The 22,308-nt window shown below is 46.4% G+C and overlaps 1 protein-coding gene and 1 long non-coding RNA gene across 2 annotated transcripts in view; one reads left to right on the forward strand and one right to left on the reverse strand.

Annotated features, from left to right (window-relative positions):
- The window catches only part of COL20A1 (collagen type XX alpha 1 chain), a 147,952-nt gene that overhangs the window by 78,425 nt on the left and 47,219 nt on the right, over positions 1-22,308 (reverse strand). Inside the window, exons 14-18 of the mRNA XM_081867488.1 lie at positions 17,142-17,265; positions 16,026-16,165; positions 15,633-15,762; positions 12,713-12,855; positions 11,406-11,538 (exon numbers count right to left, since the gene is read on the reverse strand). Of these exons, the coding sequence (XP_081723614.1) occupies positions 11,406-11,538; positions 12,713-12,855; positions 15,633-15,762; positions 16,026-16,165; positions 17,142-17,265 (670 nt within the window). The remainder of the gene's footprint in view (positions 1-11,405; positions 11,539-12,712; positions 12,856-15,632; positions 15,763-16,025; positions 16,166-17,141; positions 17,266-22,308) is intronic.
- Positions 2,872-15,121, forward strand: LOC309345168. The gene is made up of 3 exons (XR_014158047.1): positions 2,872-3,074; positions 13,628-13,770; positions 14,449-15,121. It is a non-coding gene; the product is annotated as an uncharacterized lncRNA (long non-coding RNA).

Here is a 22,308-nt window from a genome sequence, read left to right on the forward strand (position 1 = left end):
AGTATGTATATCAGGGAAAGTATGCAAAAAAGCACACATTTTAGTGAAAAGGTGTGCTTTTATGCACACTTACAAACAAATGCATTATATTAGATGAAATAGCTTGAAAAATGCTAACAAATTTTCACAGGGACTTTGGTGTGTATTTTTTAAATAGCAAACCAGTAAAGAAATATGTTGAACTTATGAGGTTTTTTTAAGAGAGAGAGAGAGATGGAGAAAAGTTTTCAGTTAATAGATCCTCTTGTCCTTCTCCATAATACAGAGGACAAACAAGGTCATCCTTGTTGCTGACCAGGGTGCAGCATTTTCCTTGCTAAACTTTTGCCTGTAATGGAAATAGAAATATAAGTGTTCCTTTCCCGCTTCCAGCGGAGCCTGAGGTCATCTTTGAATGTTATACTGAAGCTTTCCATACCTCACGTGGAACGTCATTGATTCCCCTCCTTTTGTCTGCTAGTTCTCTGTTTCACAGAAGCCAAACCAAAGGAATATCGACTATATTTTGCTCTGGGCTATGGCTGCTCTCCAAGCAGCCAAGGAGAGGCAGAAGAGCTTTATGACTGGAGAAGTTGACCTCTCTCTCTCTGTGATGTGAAGCAGACCAAAGGGGATAAGGTCAGCCCTGGAGTAGATAGTTCAAACTCCTGAATCCCCCAAAATTCTAATATATACATAAACTCACAAGATGTATGCCACAATCCTCTGGAAAGGTCTTCTGCAAGTGTCCCACTTTTCCAGGAGAACTTCTCATAATCTTATCCCTTTTCTGGGGAAGTAGAAGATCATCCTCTTTGCTAGGTATTAAAAACTGGGGCATCCCCTTTCTTCTGTTTGTTTCAAGTTAGGGGGCACAAAAAATAATGGAGAGTAGGTTTTTAAAAAAAGAGTAGTAGTCATAAAAATGTGGAATCCAAGCAAAAATATGTCATTCAAAGGAAAAGATAGGTGTCTAAGCTATTCTTCTGAACAGAAGCAATCTTATGGGATGCATGCTACCAATCCCAAATTGCAACCTTTCCTACAGAAGAATAAGGTAAAAAAAAAAAAAAGGTAAAGGATCCCTAGATGGTTAAGTTCAGTCAAAGGTGACTTGGGGTTGCGGTGCTCATCTCACTTTCAGGCCGAGGGAGCCACCGTTTGTCCACAGACAGCTTTCCGGGTCATGTGGCCAGCAGGACTAAACCACTTCTGGCGCAGTGGGACACTGTGATGGAAGCCAGAGTGCATTCAAACGCCTTTTACCTTCCTGCCGCAGCAGTGCCTATTTATCTACTTGCACTGGTGTGCTTTCAAACTGCTAAGCTGGCAGGAGCTGGGACAGAATAACAGGATCTCACCCCATCACGAGGATTCAAACTGCTGACCTTCTGACCGGCAAGCCCAAGAGGCTCAGTGGTTTAGACCACAGGGCCATCTGCACAGAGGAATATGCAAAGGTCACTAAGCTCCTTTGTAATTAACCTTCTCCCATTCAGGAAAAGGAATGGTGAGAGGGAGCAGAGGTTATTTTCTGCCCCCAAACCAGTAGCCTAGGGCAGGTCTTCTCCAGCCTAGTGTCCTCCACATGTTTTGGACTTCCCCCACCTGGCCTACAATTCCTGGCATTCTTGGCATTGGCCAGGCTGGCTTGGGCTGATAGGAATTGTAGCTCAAAACATCTGGCTGGGTAAGGGTGATCTATGGAGTCTTCAGCTAGAGTGCTCTATTATCTCTGGCCAGTTTTACAGACAGCCTTAATATATGATGCCATAGTCCTCAACCCTCACCATGAGGACATAAGAAAAGCCTTGATGAATCAGACCAAAGGACCATGTATCCCAGCATCGCACTGGGCAACCAGATGCCTGTGGGAAGCCTGAAAGCAGGACCTAAGGACAATCTCCCCTCTTGTGATTCCCAGAAACTGGTATTCATGTTAGAATTCCTGCTCCGTGGTTGCAGTCATAGGATTTTTGTCTATCACATGACAGTATGTGTTTTGACTCCACAGAGTGGGAAGTAACAGAGACAGGATGTTTGTGTTACTGTGTTCCGTGAAGTGGGACTATTGTCCCTTGTTCTTTCTCTTTGCTGTCTGATACTAGAGAGAGAGCCATGTTGCAGTGCTCCGTGTGTGTTTACATGTAAATAAAGTAGATTAGCCAAAATGCTGAGTTGCTAAGGTCTGTCACGCATGAAGTGCAAACTCTGTGGATCCCTAAGTGTGCCAGTGTTGGTTGGCATCGGTCGCTGTGATATTCGGGCTGAAGAAAGCTTTTGAAGCTCCTGAATGAAAGACCAGGAGGGAGAGAACATGCCAGGGTCCTACTCGAGTGTAGGCTGAACTCCTGACATACTGTTCAGAGGTCATGATTACTGTTGGGTCTCACCATCCTACCTCTGTGCCAGCCTCAGCATCATGGGTAGGTAGCAAAGATCTGGAAATCGTAGTCTTCAAAGTGGTAGATGCATTAATCCTAAAGATGTAAAAACGATAGCTTGACATGCACATTGCAGGACAATGTGGCTTCCACTTTTGTGGAGACACTCGTCTCCTGTGAATGTGTCAAGGAGATGGAAAAATCGATCATTTCGCATCAACTGTCATCTGGCCCAATCTGCAGCAGCCCTCGAGACGCATCCCAGGAAATCCTAACAAGCTGAGGGAAAGTAAGCAGAGCTCTTGAAGGAGGGATTTGCTCTGAAAGGTCCCGCAGGCCCTGCAGAATCTTGACAACATGGTTTTGACAGGTGGAAAGAAAGGTCAGGGGTTTGAGGCTGCCCAGAAGGGAACAAATGTTCCCTGGCACAAGGGGTGCCATCTGTGCCAGCCGTCTTAAATCTTCCTTGATTAAAAAAGCAAACAAACCCTCCCTCTCCCGCCTTCTCTTTTCAAGAGGGGCTAAGCAACTTTCTCCCTTGGATTCACTCGCAAAACACAGCATCCAAATTTGCGAGCCAGACAGAAGAACTACAAGTCCTCAAGTGAAGTAGACAGTGTGGTGAGCAATAAAAGGGAGAAGACGTGGTTGGAAAATGTTTCTGGGTGATTATCATCCTTCCTGTTCTTCAATCTTCCATCCACCTTACAGGTACTTTACAGGCAACAGGGTCTTTCAATATTATTAAGATGTGTTCAAAATGCACTGGTAGGTTTTTGACTACGGGGATTCTATTGTTCTATCTAGTACTGTAGGTTTTTTTTGAGAGAGAGAAATATTCATTGTTGTGAAATACAGAATAAGGTCAGAGCTAGGCAGATGGAAGGCTAGCTCAATGGATCTGTTTGAACATTGTGGGACAAGGCAAATAAGAGGCAATCTGGGGCACAGATTTGGGTTCAGATTTTAAAGCAAAACTACTGAATTTGAACTTTTCATGCAAGTGGGAACAATTCCCTTGAAATTCACACTGCCCAGAATTTTTGCAGTGTGGTTCTCAAATTGAGCTATGTGTGTAAAACGCATCTGTTTCAAGAAAATGTGTATTGAAATGTATTGTATTAGAGAAAATTGTTTGCAAAAGAAAACGCATATTAGGAAAGATTGCATACAAAAGTGGGTATGTTAGGAGAGATTTGCAGTAAAATGCTCATGGAGTTCTGTGTTGTTGTTTTTTAAAAAGCTAAGCGATGCAGAAATGTGGAGAACTGAACTTATGTCTAGAAAAAATAGAGAGACCGAAATTGACAGATCCATCCATCCTTAGTTCAGATCCACCCAGCTCACTCCCAAATATATCCCTTTACTTTCTCCCATATAACAGAAAACTGCCATTCACTTCTGCCATTCACTCACAACCTAGAAACACAGGAAGCTGCCTTATACCAAAGCAGACCATTGAATCCATCTACCTTTCTCTAGATGGAATGGTCTGCACCAGCCTTCTTCACCCTTGTGTTCCCAGAGATGGTTAGACTACCACTCCCATCGTTGGTAACCATTGGTCTAAGGATGATGGGAGCTGTAGTCCCATCAGGGGACTCAAGGATGAAGAACACACTGGTTGGCAGCAGCCCTTCTTGGTTTCCAAAGAGATCTTTTCCCACCCTACCTGAAGATCCTGGTCGGGGGAGGGGGGACAAAGTGTGTTTCTCCACCTCTGATAGAAACCCTATGGAGGTTAATGTGCCTTACACAGAAATACTTTACAACACACATGCACAGAGCAAGGTCTCTGCAGTATTTAGGCCTTTTTGCACACACAAAACAAACAGACACATATATTCTGGGCATTATTTTTCGCTAGTCAATGAATAATTGACAATACCAAGAAGTGCACCCAAGATATATCCTCCCACACCTTGATAATTTATTTGCTTGCTAGTTTTAATGTATTCATATCCCATCTTTCTGCTCAGAAGGTCAACATTTCTGCTTAATTATCATAAACGAAACTTTAAAAGTGGTGCTAAGACCCCCAACTGCACCATACTTCAAAATCATTATCTTACCACTTTAAACAATCCTGGCTCCCCCCTCCCCCATCTCCAAAGCATGTGGGATTATTATTTTTTTTAATGCATAGTTCAGATTGCCCTTTGTAAACCATTAAGTGATCTTCAGTCAAGTAAGCGTCATGTTAATATTGTTACATAAATAAAATGCCTTATCCGTTGCCAAGGATTCATCCTTTCTCTTCCACAGCCCCCTGCAACAAATTTAGCTTCAGACTCGAAGAGCAGCTATTCTGTTCCACATCAGAAAGCTAGGCTTTGGACAACCCTCACTTTTATTCAGAAACTTCAGTGAGAAATGTTTTCTCCTGGGACAACCAGGGGAGGGGAAGCCTGCATTGCCTTGCCTCCTGCTGAGCTTACAACTTCTGGAACACTTCAACGATGACCTTTGAAGTTAACCAATTCTTGAGAGAATCTCTTTGCCTGTTTTCAAGTGCTTCGCAAACTGAAGTTGATATCACATTTCCTTTTCCTTTCCTTTTTTAAAAAAACACTATCCTTTTCAAAAGGACACAACCCAGAACCTTAGGGAGAGCCTGAAATTATAAGGTCAAGGAAAAGTAAATTGAACAACAGGTGCAAAACAGAAATGTATAGAATATCCCAAGATGCTTAGAGCTTTTGTAAAGAAAAGGGAAAAAAACACCCTCTTTTAGGGCCTGACAGGGAGTGGGGGAGAATAAGAAACTTAGTTCAGAGAAGCAAAGAATCTTTTGTTGAAAGTTCTCATTTAACAGAAGCAGGCTGAGCAACTAAAAGATTCTTTAGCAATATTTTTATAGCAGTTGGGAAGTGAGTTAGCAGTGCAGAAAATTTCTTGTAGGAGCTTGAGAGAAGTGCTTGTTTAGTTAGCGCAAGGATTTATCATTGCATATTGAAATGTTATCCCCATCTAACCACACCATTAAGATTGCTGGAAGAAATATCAACAACCTCAGATATGCAGATGACACAACCTTGATGGCAGAAAGTGAGGAGGAATTAAAGAACCTTTTAATGAGGGTGAAAGAGGAGAGTGCAAAATATGGTCTGAAGCTCAACATCAAAAAAAGAAGATCATGGCCACTGGTCCCATCACCTCCTGGCAAATAGAAGGGGAAGAAATGGAGGCAGTGAGAGATTTTACTTTCTTGGGCTCCATGATCACTGCAGATGGTGACAGCAGTCACGAAATTAAAAGACGCCTGCTCCTTGGGAGAAAGGCGATGGCAAACCTAGACAGCATCTTAAAAAGCAGAGACATCACCTTGCCAACAAAGGACCGTATAGTTAAAGCCATGGTTTTCCCAGTAGTGATGTATGGAAGTGAGAGCTGGACCATAAAGAAGGCTGATCACCGAAGAATTGATGCTTTTGAATTATGGTGCTGGAGGAGACGCTTGAGAGTCCCAAGGACTGCAAGAAGAGCAAACCTCTCCATTCTTAGCGAAATCAGCCCTGAGTGCTCCCTGGAAGGACAGATCCTGAAGCTGAAGCTCCAATACTTTGGCCACCTCATGAGAAGAGAAGACTCCCTGGAAAAGACCCTGATGTTGGGAAAGATGGAGGGCACAAGGAGAAGGGGACGACAGAGGACAAGATGGTTGGGCAGTGTTCTCAAAGCTACCAGCATGAGTTTGACCAAACTGCGGGAGGCAGTGGAAGACAGAAGTTCCTGGCGTACTCTGGTCCATGGGGTCAGGAAGAGTCGGACATGACTAAACGACTAAACAAACCACACCACACCTCCCCAAAATCTGCTCTGCTCTTGATCATATTCACTGGGCTGATTTTTATTCCGGACATGGGACAACACCAGCAATTTCCACTCCCACTTCTGATAGAATTCTGCGGCGCACCTAATTAAAATGTGCAAATTTCATGCAAATCGGTGTCTCCTTTTGTCCGCTTCTTCAATGGTGCATTTCCTCTTGTTCTGGCAGTGCGCAAGCAGCCGTCCTAATCAGAAATAACCTACCGGTAATAGAGCTTGCTGAGATTTCCCTCCCATCTGATATACTTGGCCCTTCTGGAGTGCTCTGAACACTTTGTTCTACAGAAAACCCTTTGGCCTTGCTAGTGATTGGCAGAGATGATTCACTTGAGTGTTTCCTTCTGAATTATGCTATTCTGAAGATTCCAGGCAAAGTTAATTCTTCTTTAATATGTATTAAAAAGATACTATTTTTGCCTGTCGTGATCCATTTTGAGCACTGGAGCCGAAAAGCAGAATCTAGATCAGTAAATATGACTCAAAGCAAAGGGTGCTGCTGCCAGGATAGCTGGTAATCTGAGTCTCAGCTAACTCCCCAAAATGTAAAAAACCTGGCTAAATGAGAGAAATAGAGGGTGGCTATTAAGTAAATGGTGTTCTGCTCACTGCCAGCAAAGCCATTAGTCAGGAAGTATTAATTAAGGGAGGACTTTCAGGGAGGACCCTTTCTAACCTCTCATCCTTTTGTACCAAGCAAGGAGCAGTCTCTACCTTGACACATGGTCCGGCTGGCAACTTCTCTTTCATTTCTGAGAGTGCTGCTTGTGAAGGGTGATTCAGCACTCTGGATAGGCGCTCGTGTGTGTGTGTGTGTGTGTGTGTGTGTGTGCTCCCCTGCCTTGAAAAACTGCTGCATCATAGTAAACAAGAAGTCGCCTCTGTCCAAAGACTAATCTGTCAGTGCAAATGCAACTCTGAGCCTTGCAGCAAGTGGCAAGCAAGCAGATTTAACAGCTGCATGATCTAAGGTAGGGATAATGAATAGGCTGCTAGGTTCAGGAGTATCCCAGAGCCTGAGATTTCAGGGCCGAAACCTGAGAGTTAGGGGTGGCAGCCAGTGATTTCATGAAAGGAAGTTCCTGGTGATGGAGGTTAATTGGGAGAGGGGAACGGGGGAGTGCAGAATTCCTGATCTATGATTGCAGTCATGGGATTTTTGTCTTTCACATGATGGTGTATGTTTTGACTCCACAGAGTGGGAAGTGACGGAGACAGGATGTTTGTGTTACCACGTTCCGTGAAGTGGGACTATTGTCCTTTGTCCTTTTTCTTTTTGCTGTCTGATGCTAGAGAGAGAGGGAGCCATGTTGCAGTGCCCATTGTGTGTTTATATGCAAATAAAGTAGATTAGCCAAAATGCTGAGCTGCTGAGGTCTGTCACGCAAGCTGCGCAAACTCTGTGGATCCCTAAGTGTGCCGGTGTTGGTTGGCATCGGTCGCTGTGATGTTCGGGCTGAAGAAAGGTCCCAAACAATTGACCAGGAGGGAGGGAACATGCCAATCAAGCATGTTTCTCTGCCAGAGTCCTACTCAAGTGTAGGCTGAACTCCTGACAGCCAGGGTATATTTTGCAGCTAGCTCCTGCCAGGCTGTAGCTTGCAAGCTACATGTACACAGTCTTCTTTTATTCATTTATTTTAAATTAAAGGCATTCTCACCCACCTGGAGCTTCAATCCCCTCACCTGTCACCTGGCCAGGCAAACCTGGACTTCAGGTCAGACCTGGAGATCTGGCAACCCTAGTTGCAAATGTGGGACTCCAACTCCCATCAGCCCCAATTCAGAATGGTCAGTGGTCAGGGATGATGGGAGCTGGAGTCCAACTCTGGAAGGCACCACATTAGATGTCAGAATGGCTGCTAAATGGTTTACAGGTATGAATAGGCAGATGTAGGAAGCTACCTGATGGCAAGTCAGGTCATTGGTCCACCTAGCTCAGTACACTCAGTACATTTCTAGCCCAACACTGAGGTGCTAGGACTGAACCTGCAATTTTCTGCAGATGCTCTGGCACTGAGCTACAGCCCTTGCCCAAAAATTGGTATCTGAAGATTTGGCACATTGCTGCCACACCTGAGAAATCAAGGGGAGACAAATGCTGATGGTTTCAGGAGAAAGTGGATTTTGTCCTGCGGCATTTTGGAACAACAAATGTACAACCATCTGCATTTTTTTCTCTGTTATCGTGCTTTCATTGGATCGAGAAATGTGCATGAACTGAATGCAATGCATTTTCTATGTTTTGCATAACAATAATAAAATAATTTATTTTTTAAAGACTCCTTTTGGGGGCTACTGTAACACGATTACCCCTCTGTACTGTTTGACTTCAGCAGCTCAAAGAAAATGTATTAAATTGTATCCCTCCCCCCCCCCAATTTTTTGCCCTTGAACTGCCAGCAAATGATTCTACACTTGTACTATCATTTCATTAATCTGAAATAACTGGCAGAAGCCCTCACCCCAGACCCTTCTTCTATTCCATTCTCATATTTACTAATTCTGCCTGTTGCTCACCAGCTGCCAAATAGCTACCAGGCCGTGTTCAAGGTCTTGTTCCTGGAAAATGAAGTCCTGAATGACTCAGGAACAGATTATCTGAAAGACCAAGTTCCCTTGCACAGACAAGGGAACTTCAGCAGCTCAGACCTCACCTGGTCAGACCTCACCTGGAGTACTGTGTCCAGTTCTGGGCACCACAGTTCAAGAAGGACACGGACAAACTGGAACGTGTCCAGAGGAGGGCAACCAAAATGGTCAAAGGCCTGGAAACGATGCCTTATGAGGAACGGCTAAGGGAGCTGGGCATGTTTAGCCTGGAGAAGAGGAGGTTAAGGGGTGATATGATAGCCATGTTCAAATATATAAAAGGATGTCACATAGAGGAGGGAGAAAGGTTGTTTTCTGCTGCTCCAGAGAAGCGGACACGGAGCAATGGTTCCAAACTACAAGAAAGAAAGAAGATTCCACCTAAACATTAGGAAGAACTTCCTGACAGTAAGAGCTGTTTGACAGTGGAATTTGCTGCCAAGGAGTGTGGTGGAGTCTCCTTCTTTGGAGGTCTTTAAGCAGAGGCTTGACAACCATATGTCAGGAGTGCTCTGATGGTGTTTCCTGCTTGGCAGGGGGTTGGACTCGATGGCCCTTGTGGTCTCTTCCAACTCTAGGATTCTATTATTCTATGACATGCCTGACCACTTAGGTCATCAGGGGGAAACATACTGGAAGCCTCACATACTCCAGGTTGCGATCTAGCTAGTGTAGGGGTTTAAGAAAAAGAAATCTCCACTGAAACCTTTCATTATGATCAGAAATGGACAAGCAAACAGCAATGCTCCTTAAGCCCTGGTGTAGCAAAATCCCAACACCTGCTCCCACTGAGTACAGCTGCATTTTGAACTAACTGCAATTTTCACCCAGTCTTCAAGGGTAGCCCCGTATATCAACACTTTGCAGTAATCAACCCTGCCTGTTCCAACAGCATAAATAAGATCTGGGGCAACCATTTCCCAGAGAAATAGTTACTCCAGACTTTGTGCAGCTTCACAGAAGCAGCTGTAGATTGTGGTGCCATTTTCAAATGCGATTCAATTGTCAACTGGCAAATTAAAGGTAAAGGGACCCCTGACCGTTAGGTCCAGTTGCGGACAACTCTGGGGTTGTGGCGCTCATCTCGCTTTACTGGCCGATGGAGCTGGTGTACAGCTTCCGGGTCATGTGGTCAGCATGACTAAGCCGCTGCCGGCGAACCAGAGCAGAGCACGGAATGCCGCTACCGAACTGACCCTCAGGAGGGGGAGGGGTTGCGGGCTCACGTCCCCACCCACACTCCCGCGGGGCTGACGCCAGCCTCGCGGGAAGCTGGGATTCCCTTAATTTACATTCCCCACAGCGCCAGCCAATCGGCTGGCGGCGGGGGCGGGCCGTTCAAAGGCCACTTAAGGTCGGGGCGACGCTGGCTCGCCCCTTTTCTCCGCTTCAGCAGCTGCGGTTTCCCACTCACCCGCCCTTTAGGTTTGTCCTTGACTTTGCTATGGGCTTCGGCTGGTCGCCGCAAGGGGCCTGGTAGGAATTTTTCCATTTGGCTAATTGGCTGAAATTTTGAAGCCACTTGGTTTTTTCGCCTACCTCGTAGCAAAACGTCACAACTCCTTGGTTTTGGCGGTTAGGCATTGGCCGGGGTATTGTCATGCAAATGAGATCGGGGGGGAGGAATGCCATCACCTCCCCCAAGGCTTGAAGGGTAGTTCGTTAAAGGACTCCGAGGGGCGTCGCCTCGTCCGAAACCTACGGAGGCTAGGGCCTAAAGCGCGCCCCCGAGCGGTAACCCCTGGGGGAGCGCCCAGGGATATGCATCTCGGGTGGCTCCCCCTGTAGGTGCTTAACCCTTCCCGGTTAGACCGGATAGTCTCTTAGGGACCAATGCCTAAAGCCAATACCCCTCTTACCTGTAATCAATAAAGTTGTGGCCATTTTCGCCCATTAACCTAAATTCTTCTGTCCGGTGTCTTTATTTATTCCACCTGTGGGGGGGGGGCGGGAATAGCCACGCAAACGCCATTTACCTTCCCGTCGGAGTGGTACCTATTTATCTACTTGCACTTTGACGTGCTTTTGAACTGCTAGGTTGGCAGGATCAGGGACCGAGCAATGGGAGCTCACCCCGTCGCAGGGATTCGAACCACCGACCTTCTGATTGGCATTGCTTGGCAGCTCTCATGAGACAAACCAACTTCTCCCAAAAGAACTTTTTGCAATAAGGAAGGAGGGGGGGGGATGCACTGGGAAGTGTGAGATAACCTTTGCTTTGACGTAACACCTCCCCACAAAACAGATCATAATGAATGCCGGTTAAATTGCCAACGACACTCAAGAGAAGAACAAGTCACCTGGAAGCACCCTCAAAAAGTGTGTGTGTGAGTTAGCAGCTGATAGTTCTGCTTTCATGCCTAGCCTGACAGCATTTCCCTCCTTGGTTACAGTCACGGCAACTCAGAGACAGTTTTCCAGCCACTGCTTCCAATCGCCATAGACACAGGCTGCGAGAGAGCCAGTCCGCCTCAGCCCCCAGGCTTTCTGCTGCAGCACCTGACTCCCGATTATCATGGCTTTCCACTTCAATGGCACATTCATGGCTTAGTTATATGCTATCCAGCACCATCAGGTCCCAGCTCCCGAGATTACAGAGGCTGCTTGTTACTGCTCACTTACTGATCTTGTGCCGGACAGAGATGGTATCACTCCGAGCCCCATCTCTGTAATACGCCCATATTGAGATCTGGTACTCGGTGTTCTTTTTCAGGCCAGGAAGAATAGAAGACGCCAAATTTCCAGCAACAGACAGCTATGGGAGAGAGGAACAAAAGCAACCTGAATTCTAGGCATCTGCATAGTTGGCCGATGTTTTTATGAAGAGGATGCTGTGCATGCATAATGCCTTCTGGGAGTCGAACCATCACAAGTGGTGCAAAAGAGCCCTTTCCTGATGGGATCTTCTGGCCACTTAAAAATCTTTTGCAAGAAGCTTCAAAGTTGGGTGAGACTGCCAGTGCTGAGTTAGGGGGTGTTTAACCCTTTCCCCTATGGCATCATCCAGATCTCTATTGTCCCCTTGGCAATGCTGTTGGCCCTGCAGTGGGAGGGGATAGAATATAGTACCTGTAAAGGTAAAGGTAAAGGAACCCCTGACTATTAGGTCCAGTCGTGACCGACTCTGGGGTTGCGGCGCTCATCTCGCTTTACTGGCCGAGGGAGCCGGCGTACAGCTTCCGGGTCATGTGGCCAGCATGACTAAGCCACTTTTGGCGAACCAGAGCAGCGCACGGAAATGCCGTTTACCTTCCCGCTGGAGTGGTACCTATTTATCTACTTGCACTTTGACGTGGTTTCAAACTGCTAGGTGGGCAGGAGCTGGGACCGAGCAACGGGAGCTCACCCCGTCACAGGGATTCAAACTGCCAGTCTTCTGATCGGCAGGTCCTAGGCTCTGTTTCCTTTTCCTAATAGCATCCAGGTGGGTCAATTTAGAAAGGGGAGATCTATACACCTATTCTCACAGGGCTACTTTGCCAATCAAAATCAGAGACTCCCCGTGTGACATATACATATATTCAACGCACTGGCAAAGGCCGCCATATTGGGTAGGCCATTGTTACCAAATGGTAGCATGCAAAGATACTTAGAATCATAGAATTGGAGAGTTGGAACCCCCTGCAGAGTCCAATGCAGGAATCTCAGCAAAAGCATCCATGAGAAATTGCCATCCAAGCTCTGCTTAAAAACCTCCAAGGAAGGGGAGTCTACCACCTCCTGAGGAAGACCATTCCACCCGCCGTCTAACAGCTCTTACTGTCAGAAAGTTCTTCCTGATGTTTAGTCGGGTCATCTATTCCAACCAGGTGGAATATTTTGCCCAACGTGAGGCTCAAACCCCCAACCCTGAGATTAAGAGTCTCACGTTCTACCAACTGACTTCGCCCGATTCAACTTACTCCGCCTTCCCCAGAGTGGCGACATACCTCCTGCGCCCTCTTTCCCCCAATCACGTTCCATTTGATCTGGTAGACAACCACGTCGGACGCTGCAGATGCTTCCCATTCGAGCTGGACCTCCCCTTGCGAGAGCTCGGTGACCTTCAGGTGGCTGGGTGGGGGCACCTTTACTGAGGGAAGGAACAAACTGAAGTTCAGAAGCTCAGCTCTGCCCTTGCAAAGGATTCTTTTAAAAAGTCCCATACGCTCAGAGACTTTGCACCTGTTCATTGGGGGAGATAGGAAGCCCAGAGCACTTGTTCTTTCGATGTTCCTTTTATGAAAAGGCACGTAGTGAGACCATTGATCCTCTGCTGGTGAGGCTCGCTGACCTCCCGGAAAAGCAAAAATTCGACCTTTTCCTGTTAGGCAAAGATCGTAAGATGACTCGGATGGTCGCCAGATTCTGTGTACAAATCTGTAGGTGCAGACCATCCCCCGACTCAAACTACAGTCATACCTCGGGTTACAGATGCTTCAAGCTGCGTTTTTTCAGGTTACGGACACTCCAAAACCCGGAAGTACCGGAACAGGTTAATTCCGGGTTTTGGAGGTCACGCATGCGCAGAAGCGCTAAATCGCACTTTGCACATGCGCAGAAGCACCGAATGTGCATCCCACACAGATCATGTTCACAACCCGAGCATCCACTATAGTTTGTTAAGAAAATCCCCAAACTCTGTTCCATGGGTGACTCTGGGTCATCTCTCTGTGGTAGCTTATCTTAAAGTTTTAAGTGTCTATACGCTTATCGCATTTATAAATTTTAAATTTATTGTTGTACATTGTTTTAAATGTTTGTTTTCCTTCTGGGATTGTACCCCCAAGTGTGTTTTATAAGCTGGTCTCCGACTGTAATTATCTATCCTAACTGAAGTTCAGCTTCTGTCCGTACTGTCCCAGCCATAAGGAGCCCAAGCCATCCTGCCACCAAGCTAGCAGAGCAGATGGCAAGGGAGTCGAGCGGCAACCGGGCAGGTGCCTTGAAGCATCACATCTTTCGCTTCTCCAGACCCCAAACGACAAAGGCCCATCCTGAAGGTCTGGTAAGTCACATTTCTGCAACCATTAATTAAAGCCTTGTTATTTCATTTGAGCGAGAAGAGAGGTTCCATTTGGCATTTGCAACTGCAAAGAAACTCAGTCAGGAAGGGCATTCAAGGAGAAAATAATTATATATTATTAAAAAGGAAAGTTGGGGTGGGGAGAGAGAGATTGTTTCTCGTGGATGTGCTGGAAACTCAGGAATTTTACAAGCTGAACTGTGCTCAAAGTTCCAGAGAAGCCTTGTTCCCGATTTCCAAATGGAATCGCAGAGGATTTTTTTAATTTAGAAAATCAGGACAAGGAATAGATTATCTGCATCATTAAAATAGAAAGAAAGGGAAACAGAAGATGTACTTGCTCTTGCTCTGAAGTTAATATTTAAATGAAAATATTTACATCTCTCTATTAGGCTTAGTATGCACATACTAATATAACATGTGAATGTCAGCATTTAGTTTAGTGGTGTTTATATGGAATTGTATAAACTTACCTTCAATGTTTTGTTTAAAAAAACACCTTTGTATTTGACAAGTAATTTTGGTACAAAAAGACATTATGCTAATGAAGTGCATATATCTATATAAACAGCTGCTTTTGTCTCTGGTTGTACAAGTTAAAACTTATCAGCAGGGCCTGCTGGTAACCTAATTGTTATTCTTGATTTTCTTCTGTGCCAGAGCCTCTCCTACAATGGGCTTCCAGCCTCGCCTTCTAATTGTCTTCCAAGATGGTTTGACCTCAGCTTCCAATTAGGAATGTATGAAATCACATCTGCCATTTGGCTAACCAGCTCAGTGCTGCCAACACTGGCTGGCAGTGCCTCTCCAGGGCGTCAGATGGTGATCTCTCCCAGCAATCCCTGGGGGTTGAACCTGGAACCTTGGACCTGCAAGGTATGTGTTCTGCCACTGAGCTATAGCCCTTCCTCTCGCAAGATGCTCAGCATCCTTAGTACTTCAGTGACTATGTAAACAAAAGCCTTGCTCCACACGCTGGAACTATTTCCTCTCAGGGCTTGGAGACTCTGCCTCTCTCGTGGCCTGCACTGCTTCCCCAGAGCTTGAGGGTGAAGCTGATGGGAGTTGTTGTCTAGCAACACCAGAAGAACCAACAGGTTTCACATCTCTGCCTTAAAGGCTTAGAAAAGTCTGTGGCAAGGTAGACATTTTCAGCTGGAGAATCTTTGGGTCACTTTGGTTTAAGGCCGTAGTTAACACTGGGGTATCAACTGTGGTTAATATGGCCAATTTTCATCCTACCAGCAACCTGAAAGAACGCAACACCTCTGATGGTGTTCCAGCTGCCCAATTTCCAATAATAATAATAATAATAATAATAATAATAATAATAATAATAATTTATTATTTATACCCCACGCATCTGGCTAGGTTTCCCCAGCCACTCAGGGTGGCTCCTGGCAGAATATTAAAAACACGATAAAACACCCAACATGGAAAGCTTCCCTAAAGAGGGATGTCTTCAGATGTCTTCTAAAAGTCTGGTAGTTGTTTTTCTCTTTGACATCTGGTGGGAGGGCGTTCCACAGGGCAGGCACCACTACCAAGAAGGCCCTCTGCCTGATTTCCTGTAACTTGGCTTCTCACAGCAAGGGAACTGCTAGAAGGCCCACGGCGCTGGACCTCAGTGTCCAGGCAGAATGATGGGGGTGGAGATGCTCCTTCAGGTATATGGGATTGAGGCCGTTTAGGGCTTTCAAGGTCAGCACCAACACTTTGAATTGTGCTTGGAAACATAATACGTGATTCAACATTATATAGAACTTCAGTATCCAGCTGCAGCTTTGTGGACCACCTGGACTTCCAACGGCTGCATTTCCCCAAGCTGACCAACCCTTACTTACATGTGGTGACGTTGGCCGTTACAGGGAAGGAGTCCCCTTCATCATAAATGGAAATCACGCTGACAAAATACTGCGTCAACGACGAGAGAGGCTTCAGCTCTGCAAAGGAAGAATTGCCAGGAATGTCCACCTGAAATGTAGAAAGTGTTAGGGTTGCAAAGTGTCTTCTAGTAGGGTTTCGCTGTTTGACGCCAGCAGCAGAGACCATTGATTGCCCTTGCTGTCTGGAAGATGATATAATAATTTCTGCTCTGTAAGGAAAGTCTTAGGCATTGCCTGCACTGCTGAATAATTGTCTCTTTGTCTCCTTCACCATGTCTAGCTAGCTGTTGTTGGTGCAGAACAACGGACCTCGTTCGGATACTGCAAAGCGGCTCTTACAGTCTTACTCACCTCTCCAGTGTTGCTCCCCCTGCTGGAGATGTACGTTACGCGGTGCTTTTTCACGGCATGTGAAGCCGCCTCCCAGTTGACCCTGACCGAGGCATGGCTGATGTTGGAGAACTGCAAGAACTGTGGAGGGCTCAGGGCCACTGCAAGACAAAATCATGGGGAATTATGGGATGTCCGCACTAGAGACAGAAGCCCAGTTTAATTTCAGGGCACCTCTCCTCAAAAGACCAGGAAATTCCTGTTCACTAGAGAGGCTAGAGGGACACAGGTGGCGCTGTGGGTTAAACCACAGAGCCTAGGACTTGCCGATCAGAAGGCTAGCAGTTCGAATCCCCACGATGGGGTGAGCACCCGTTGATCGGTCCCTGTTCCTGCCAACCTAGCAGTTTGAAAGCACGTCAAAGTGCAAGTAGATAAATAAGTACCGCTCTGGTGGGAAGGTAAATGGCATTTCCATGCGCTGTTCTAGTTCGCCAGAAGCAGCTTAGTCATGCTGGCCACATGACCCAGAAGCTGTACGCCAGCTCCCTCGGCCAATAAAGCGAGATGAGCGCCCAACCCCAGAATCGGCCATGACTGGACCTAATGGTCAGGGGTCCCTTTACCTTTAGAGAGGCCAAGGACATCTCCTAGGACTTAGACATTCTCAGAATCCTGGGAAAAAATATTCCCATTTCCCATAACCCCTCCATGTCTGTTAATCCACTTTCAACATTAACAGTTTTCCTCTTTTCCTTAAGGGTGTTTTCCTTAAAGTGCCACAAAGTTTGCTCCTTCTCCCTACAGATCCAGATATGGACTACCAAACGATGATCAATGGCTACTCTGTTGGACTGCTAGATTTAGTTTATTATGCCACTTTGAACAGACATGGCTTCACCCAGAGAATTCTGGGAGCTGTGGTCAGAAGACCCCCTATTTCCCTCACAGTGCTACAATTTCCAGAGTCCCCTTGTGAATAAGGATTTATTGTGACCATTTCCCAGAATTCTTTGGGGGAAACCACAGCTGTTTGAAGTGGCATCACAGTGCTTTAAACATATTGTGTGAATGGGGTCTTAGTCAGAACTTCTCCCCAGCCTCCAGAGAACCCTATGCTAGCCATGCGGGACTTACAAGTGGTTTCCTGTACATTTGCCGGATCGCTAGCATCTTCTCCGTACATTGCGTAAACGGCCAGCGAGTATTCAGTGTTGGGGGACAAGCCCTCAAGAAGAACGTAAGGCTGCTCTACTTTAACCTGGAGAGAGAGAGAGAGAGAGAGAGAGAGAGAGAGAGAGAGAGAGAGTGCAAAGAGAGACGTGGGTGATTTTAAACCCCAACAAACAAGACTGAAGCAGCTGACCAGGTGAGGTGGGGGGAGGGAAGTGAGTGCCTGGAGGCGGTTGGTTGGAGGATGGATGGCAGCTAACAGATTGAGGTTGAATCCTGACAAGACAGAAGTACTGTTTTGGGGGGACAGGAGGCGGGCGGGTGTGGGGGATTCCCTGGTCCTGAATGGGGTAACTGTGCCCCTGAAGGACCAGGTGCGCAGCCTGGGAGTCATTTTGAACTCACAGCTGTCCATGGAGGCACAGGTCAATTCTGTGTCCAGGGCGGCTGTCTACCAGCTCCACCTGGTGCGCAGGCTGAGACCCTACCTGCCCACAGACTGTCTCGCCAGAGTGGTGCATGCTCTAGTTATCTCCCGCTTGGACTACTGCAATGAGCTCTATGTGGGGCTACCTTTGAAGGTGACCCGGAAACTGCAATTAATCCAGAATGCAGCAGCTAGACTGGTGATTGGGAGTGGCCGCCGGGACCACATAACACCGGTTCTGAGAGATCTGCATTGGCTCCCAGTACGTTTCCGAGCACAATTCAAAGTGTTGGTGCTGACTTTTAAAGCCCTAAACGGCCTCGGTCCTGTGTACCTGAAGGAGCGTCTCCACACCCATCGTTCAGCCCGGACACTGAGATCCAGCGCCGTGGGCCTTCTGGCTGTTCCCTCATTGCGAGTAACGAGGTTACAGGGAACCAGACAGAGGGCCTTCTCGGTAGTGGCACCCACCCGGTGGAACACCCTCCCTCCAGATGTCAAGAAAATAAGCAGCTATCCTATCTTTAAAAGACATCTGACACCTGTTCTGGGAAGTTTTTAATATTTAATGCTGTATTGTTTTTAACACTTGATTGGGAGCCGCCCAGAGTGGCTGGGGGAACTCAGCCAGATGGGCGGGGTATAAATAATAAATTATTATTATTATTATTATTATTATTATTATTATTATTACTGGGCAGGTGAATGTGGTGTTTGCTGACCACACTGACCTCACTGTTGTCTACCCCCCTCCCTCCTTCCTTCCTTCCTTCCTTCCTTCCTTCCTGTTTGTTTGTTAAATAAATTGTATTGGGTTTTCTGTACAAAAAATAAAGCACAACTTATGTATTACAGGTAATAGTTAAAACAACGCAATGGTAATACTAATAAAATCAAACAATATTGACTCTGGGCTTCCTCAACTAGGGATTCATTCAGGTAAGTACAAGAACTGAAATATTCTTAAACAATTGTCGGCAGCTCCCTCTCCTATATTTTAATTTCAGGGCACACAGAAAAAGACCAGCAGCAGATCAGGGGGAAATAAAAGCTAAGGAAATTTAATCAACCAAGGCATGACAGAAAAGCTTAGCCCACGTATATTCCAAGTGTTTGCTGATCAAGTTTGGAAATTAAAGCAGTCTGGGGGGAAATGCCCCTTGCACAAGACTATTTTCTCCTGACAATCTCCGATGTCCATTTTGATCGCCATTTTGTCATGACAACCGCAGGACGGGACAACATTGCTTACTGTTAGTAGCTATTTGCAGCACTGAGCACCACTGTCAGGCACATTTAAAAAGGCAAAGGAGCTGAATGCTAAAATATTCAGGACAGGCAAAATAAAATACCTCTTCACCTGGTACACAGTTAAACTACAGAATTGGCTACTGGTAGCTATTAGCCAAAGGGACGCGGGTGGCGCTGTGGGTTAAACCACAGAGCCTAGGACTTGCCGATCAGAAGGTCGGCAGTTCGAATCCCCATGACGTTGTGAGCTCCCGTTGCCCAGTCCCTGCTCCTGCCAACCTAGCAGTTCAAAAGCACGTCAAAGTGCAAGTAGATAAATAGGTACCGCTCCGGCGGGAAAGTAAACAGCATTTCTGTGCACTGCTCTGGTTCTCCAGAAGCAGCTAAGTCATGCGGGCCACATGACCCGGAAAAACTGTCTGCAGACAAATGTCAGCTCCCCTGGCCAGTAAAGTGAGATGAGCGCCACAACCCCAGAGTCGGCCACGACTGGACCTAATGGTCAGAGGTCCCTTTACCTTTTTAGCTATTAGCCACAAGGGCTATTTTTTACCTCAATTGTCAAGGCAGTTTTCCTGATTTCCAGGTGCTGGGGATCAAAGGTGGGGAGAAAAGTGAAAGCCAAAACAAACCAACAAAAAAATTTAACCTGACCTCCTGAGCTTCTGAATGGGAGAGCAGTTTAATCATGCCGTCCCCACACCTGAATTCAACTTATCCTTAGTGCCAGGATATTTCCAGCCATTGATGGCATTCCTTGTACTTTGCAATGACCTTCACAATGCTTCCCGCTGACACTCCTAAGGGTTGTGGGTCGTTAGCAAGCACCGGAAATATATTTTCAGCCATTTGACCCTTGCAACGGGCAGGGGAAAGCTTTTCAAAGCACCTGAGTGTGAAACATACGGAAGAGCTCTCCCAGGAGCATTCATCGGAGCGGGGAAAGTTCTCAGCCTCAAGCAAGCAAGGCCCCAACAGAAGAACAAAGAGTCACAGCAAAGGGGAACAGCTGGCCAGAGAGAGGCTCCCTGCCTTTGTGATGCAAAACATTTCACACTGTGCGGAACAAACAGGAGGAGAGGAGGGTTTGGGAGTGTTAATAAAGGCGAGCCCTTAAACAAGGGATGCAAGAGGGTCCCTGATTACCTGGGCACATCTGTCTGCAAACTGGAGTATGGAGGAAAGCCTTTCTTTCCTTTCTGCATTTTAACGCTCCCAAATGTTCATTACAGTGAGTCTGCTGCCACCTTCGGCCCATCTGGCAGAACTACATAAGCACCACACATGATTTCTGCCAGTGGATTCCCAAAGTTTTTTGGGGGGGTTAGAATCATAGAATTGTAGGGTTGGAAAAGACCACAGGGGTCATCTAGTGCAACCCACTGCCATGCAGGAATCTTTGACCCAACGTGGCTCAAACATGCAGCCCTGTGCTTAGGAGTCTTATGTAGCTGCTGAAGTAGCTCAGTTGCTGCAGTTTGAATTGAAAAAGGTATTTAAGTACAATTTCAGTAAAAAAAAAAAAAAAAGCAGAGGCTTTTCTGTTGGGGCTAATTGATGAGGAAATTCAAAAGAAAGATGTCAATTTGTTTATGTATGCCACAATGGCTGCAAGAATACTCCTGGCCCAGAAATGGAAGCAGCAAGAACTTCCTATGCTGGTGTTGGTTTCTGCTCTCTTCACTGTGCAGCGAAATGCTTGTCACAAGACAATGTTTACATTCCACAGTCTGTGCTGTTGGGTTTTCCCACGGGAAAGGAGACTGGATGTGACGTACACTGGTTTCCTGTTTTTTTCCACTGTTCTTTGCAGTTCAGTGTGTTGTTCTCTCCGTGCTTTAGAGGAGAGAGGATGCTTTTCTCTGCTCCGGCAGAGGCAAGATGTTTTTCTGTAACATACCAGCTTTGAAGTGTAAATAAAGCAATATAGAGTATGTGGCACGTACTCCTCATCCTTCCGCTGTGCACGGGACACTGCACATCAACAACACATGGTTATGGGCTCCAGAAGTCGAATCAGAGTGCCGGCAAAGGATCGGAATGCAGAGGGACAGATCGGAACGGAATCTGCTCTGCGCGTCAAGAAGATTGATGAGGTATGTGCTACTGCTCCGGGCAGCCTGCCAGCTTCTAATTAGTGGCTTTATGGCTGGACTTTGAACTTTTAAAGCCGTTTGCCGGGCGTAGGCAAGGGCTCAAAGGATCAAGTTCCTATGCTGGGGAAATCGAAAGTAACTTTTAAAAGTGCTTTTGGACTAAAGCAGCTGCAGAAAATAGTGACGCAGCATGATTTAAGGCAGCAGAGACAAAGCACTTTTGAACTTGCCTTTGGAATGAGGTTTGCTTGTATAAAGCAGCATGGTTTAAAGCAGCAGAGATGACGCAGAAGGCTAATGCCAGAGTCATGATGGCTAGCTGCAGAAGGCTGGCTGAGGCAAGTGGGGAATCTGTTACCACTGATCAGCCACATGCTCAGCTCAGAGTAGCCTATGATACTGCCATGATTCAGAATGAAGCAGACCGCCAGGGTGATAGCTGCATGGGCAAGGGGGAGACTTCACAGACGTCATCCCATAGTGCAGTGGAACCACCAGATGGCGCCAAAGCTTTGAAGGCAGTGAAATGCTACTCGTGTGGACGTCTAGGCCATATGAAGAGGGAATGCAAATATCCCAGGGCCAAGACAGAGCAGCGCAGCGAAAGCTCATCGCGTGGAAGAGGCCAGAGCAAAGGCAAAGGTCCAGTGTCCAGGACATCGCAGCACAAGGCAATGGTCTCACGCTTCACTCCAAAGGTTGCAGAGGTCCAGAAGACGTCTAGATCTTTCTTCGTTGTTGATTCGGCTGCGACCCACCACATGTGCAACGATAAGCGACTGTTCATGTCTTTTACACCGCAGGAAGGTGCGATTCACCAGGCGGATGACCACACAATCCCCAGTAAAGGCTACGGAACTGTTGTTCTTCACAGTTTGGACTTATCGATACAGAATGTACTTTATGTGCCGGATGCCAAACATAATCTGCTCAGCGTTGGACAGCTGAATGAGCGGAATATTGACGTTTCCTTTAAGAACAAAAGGTGCATCATCACAAAGAAAAATGATTATGTATTGTATGCTGAATATGTTGATCGTTTGTATGTTTTGTATTATGATGATGTTGTGCAGGATGACACTTGTTGCATTGCAGGTACTAACAAAAGTTTGCATGCAGAATGTATTCATGATTTTCACCAAAAACTTGGTCATTTGCATTTTGAGGCAGTATCTAAAATGCCTGCCTTGGTTGAAGGTATGACTATTTAACCCTGCAGGTACCACATGAAGTGCAAGGCATGCGCAGCAAACAAGGTGAAAATGGCTGCGAAAGGTAAGGTGTCTAGTAGGCAAGCTACAGAACCATACCAGGTTGTTCATGCTGATTTGGTTGGACCACTAGCGCCCTCTTTGGG

Source organism: Podarcis erhardii, assembly GCF_964252035.2.
Source record: "Podarcis erhardii genome assembly, chromosome: 6".
NCBI classification, from domain to species: domain Eukaryota; kingdom Metazoa; phylum Chordata; class Lepidosauria; order Squamata; family Lacertidae; genus Podarcis; species Podarcis erhardii.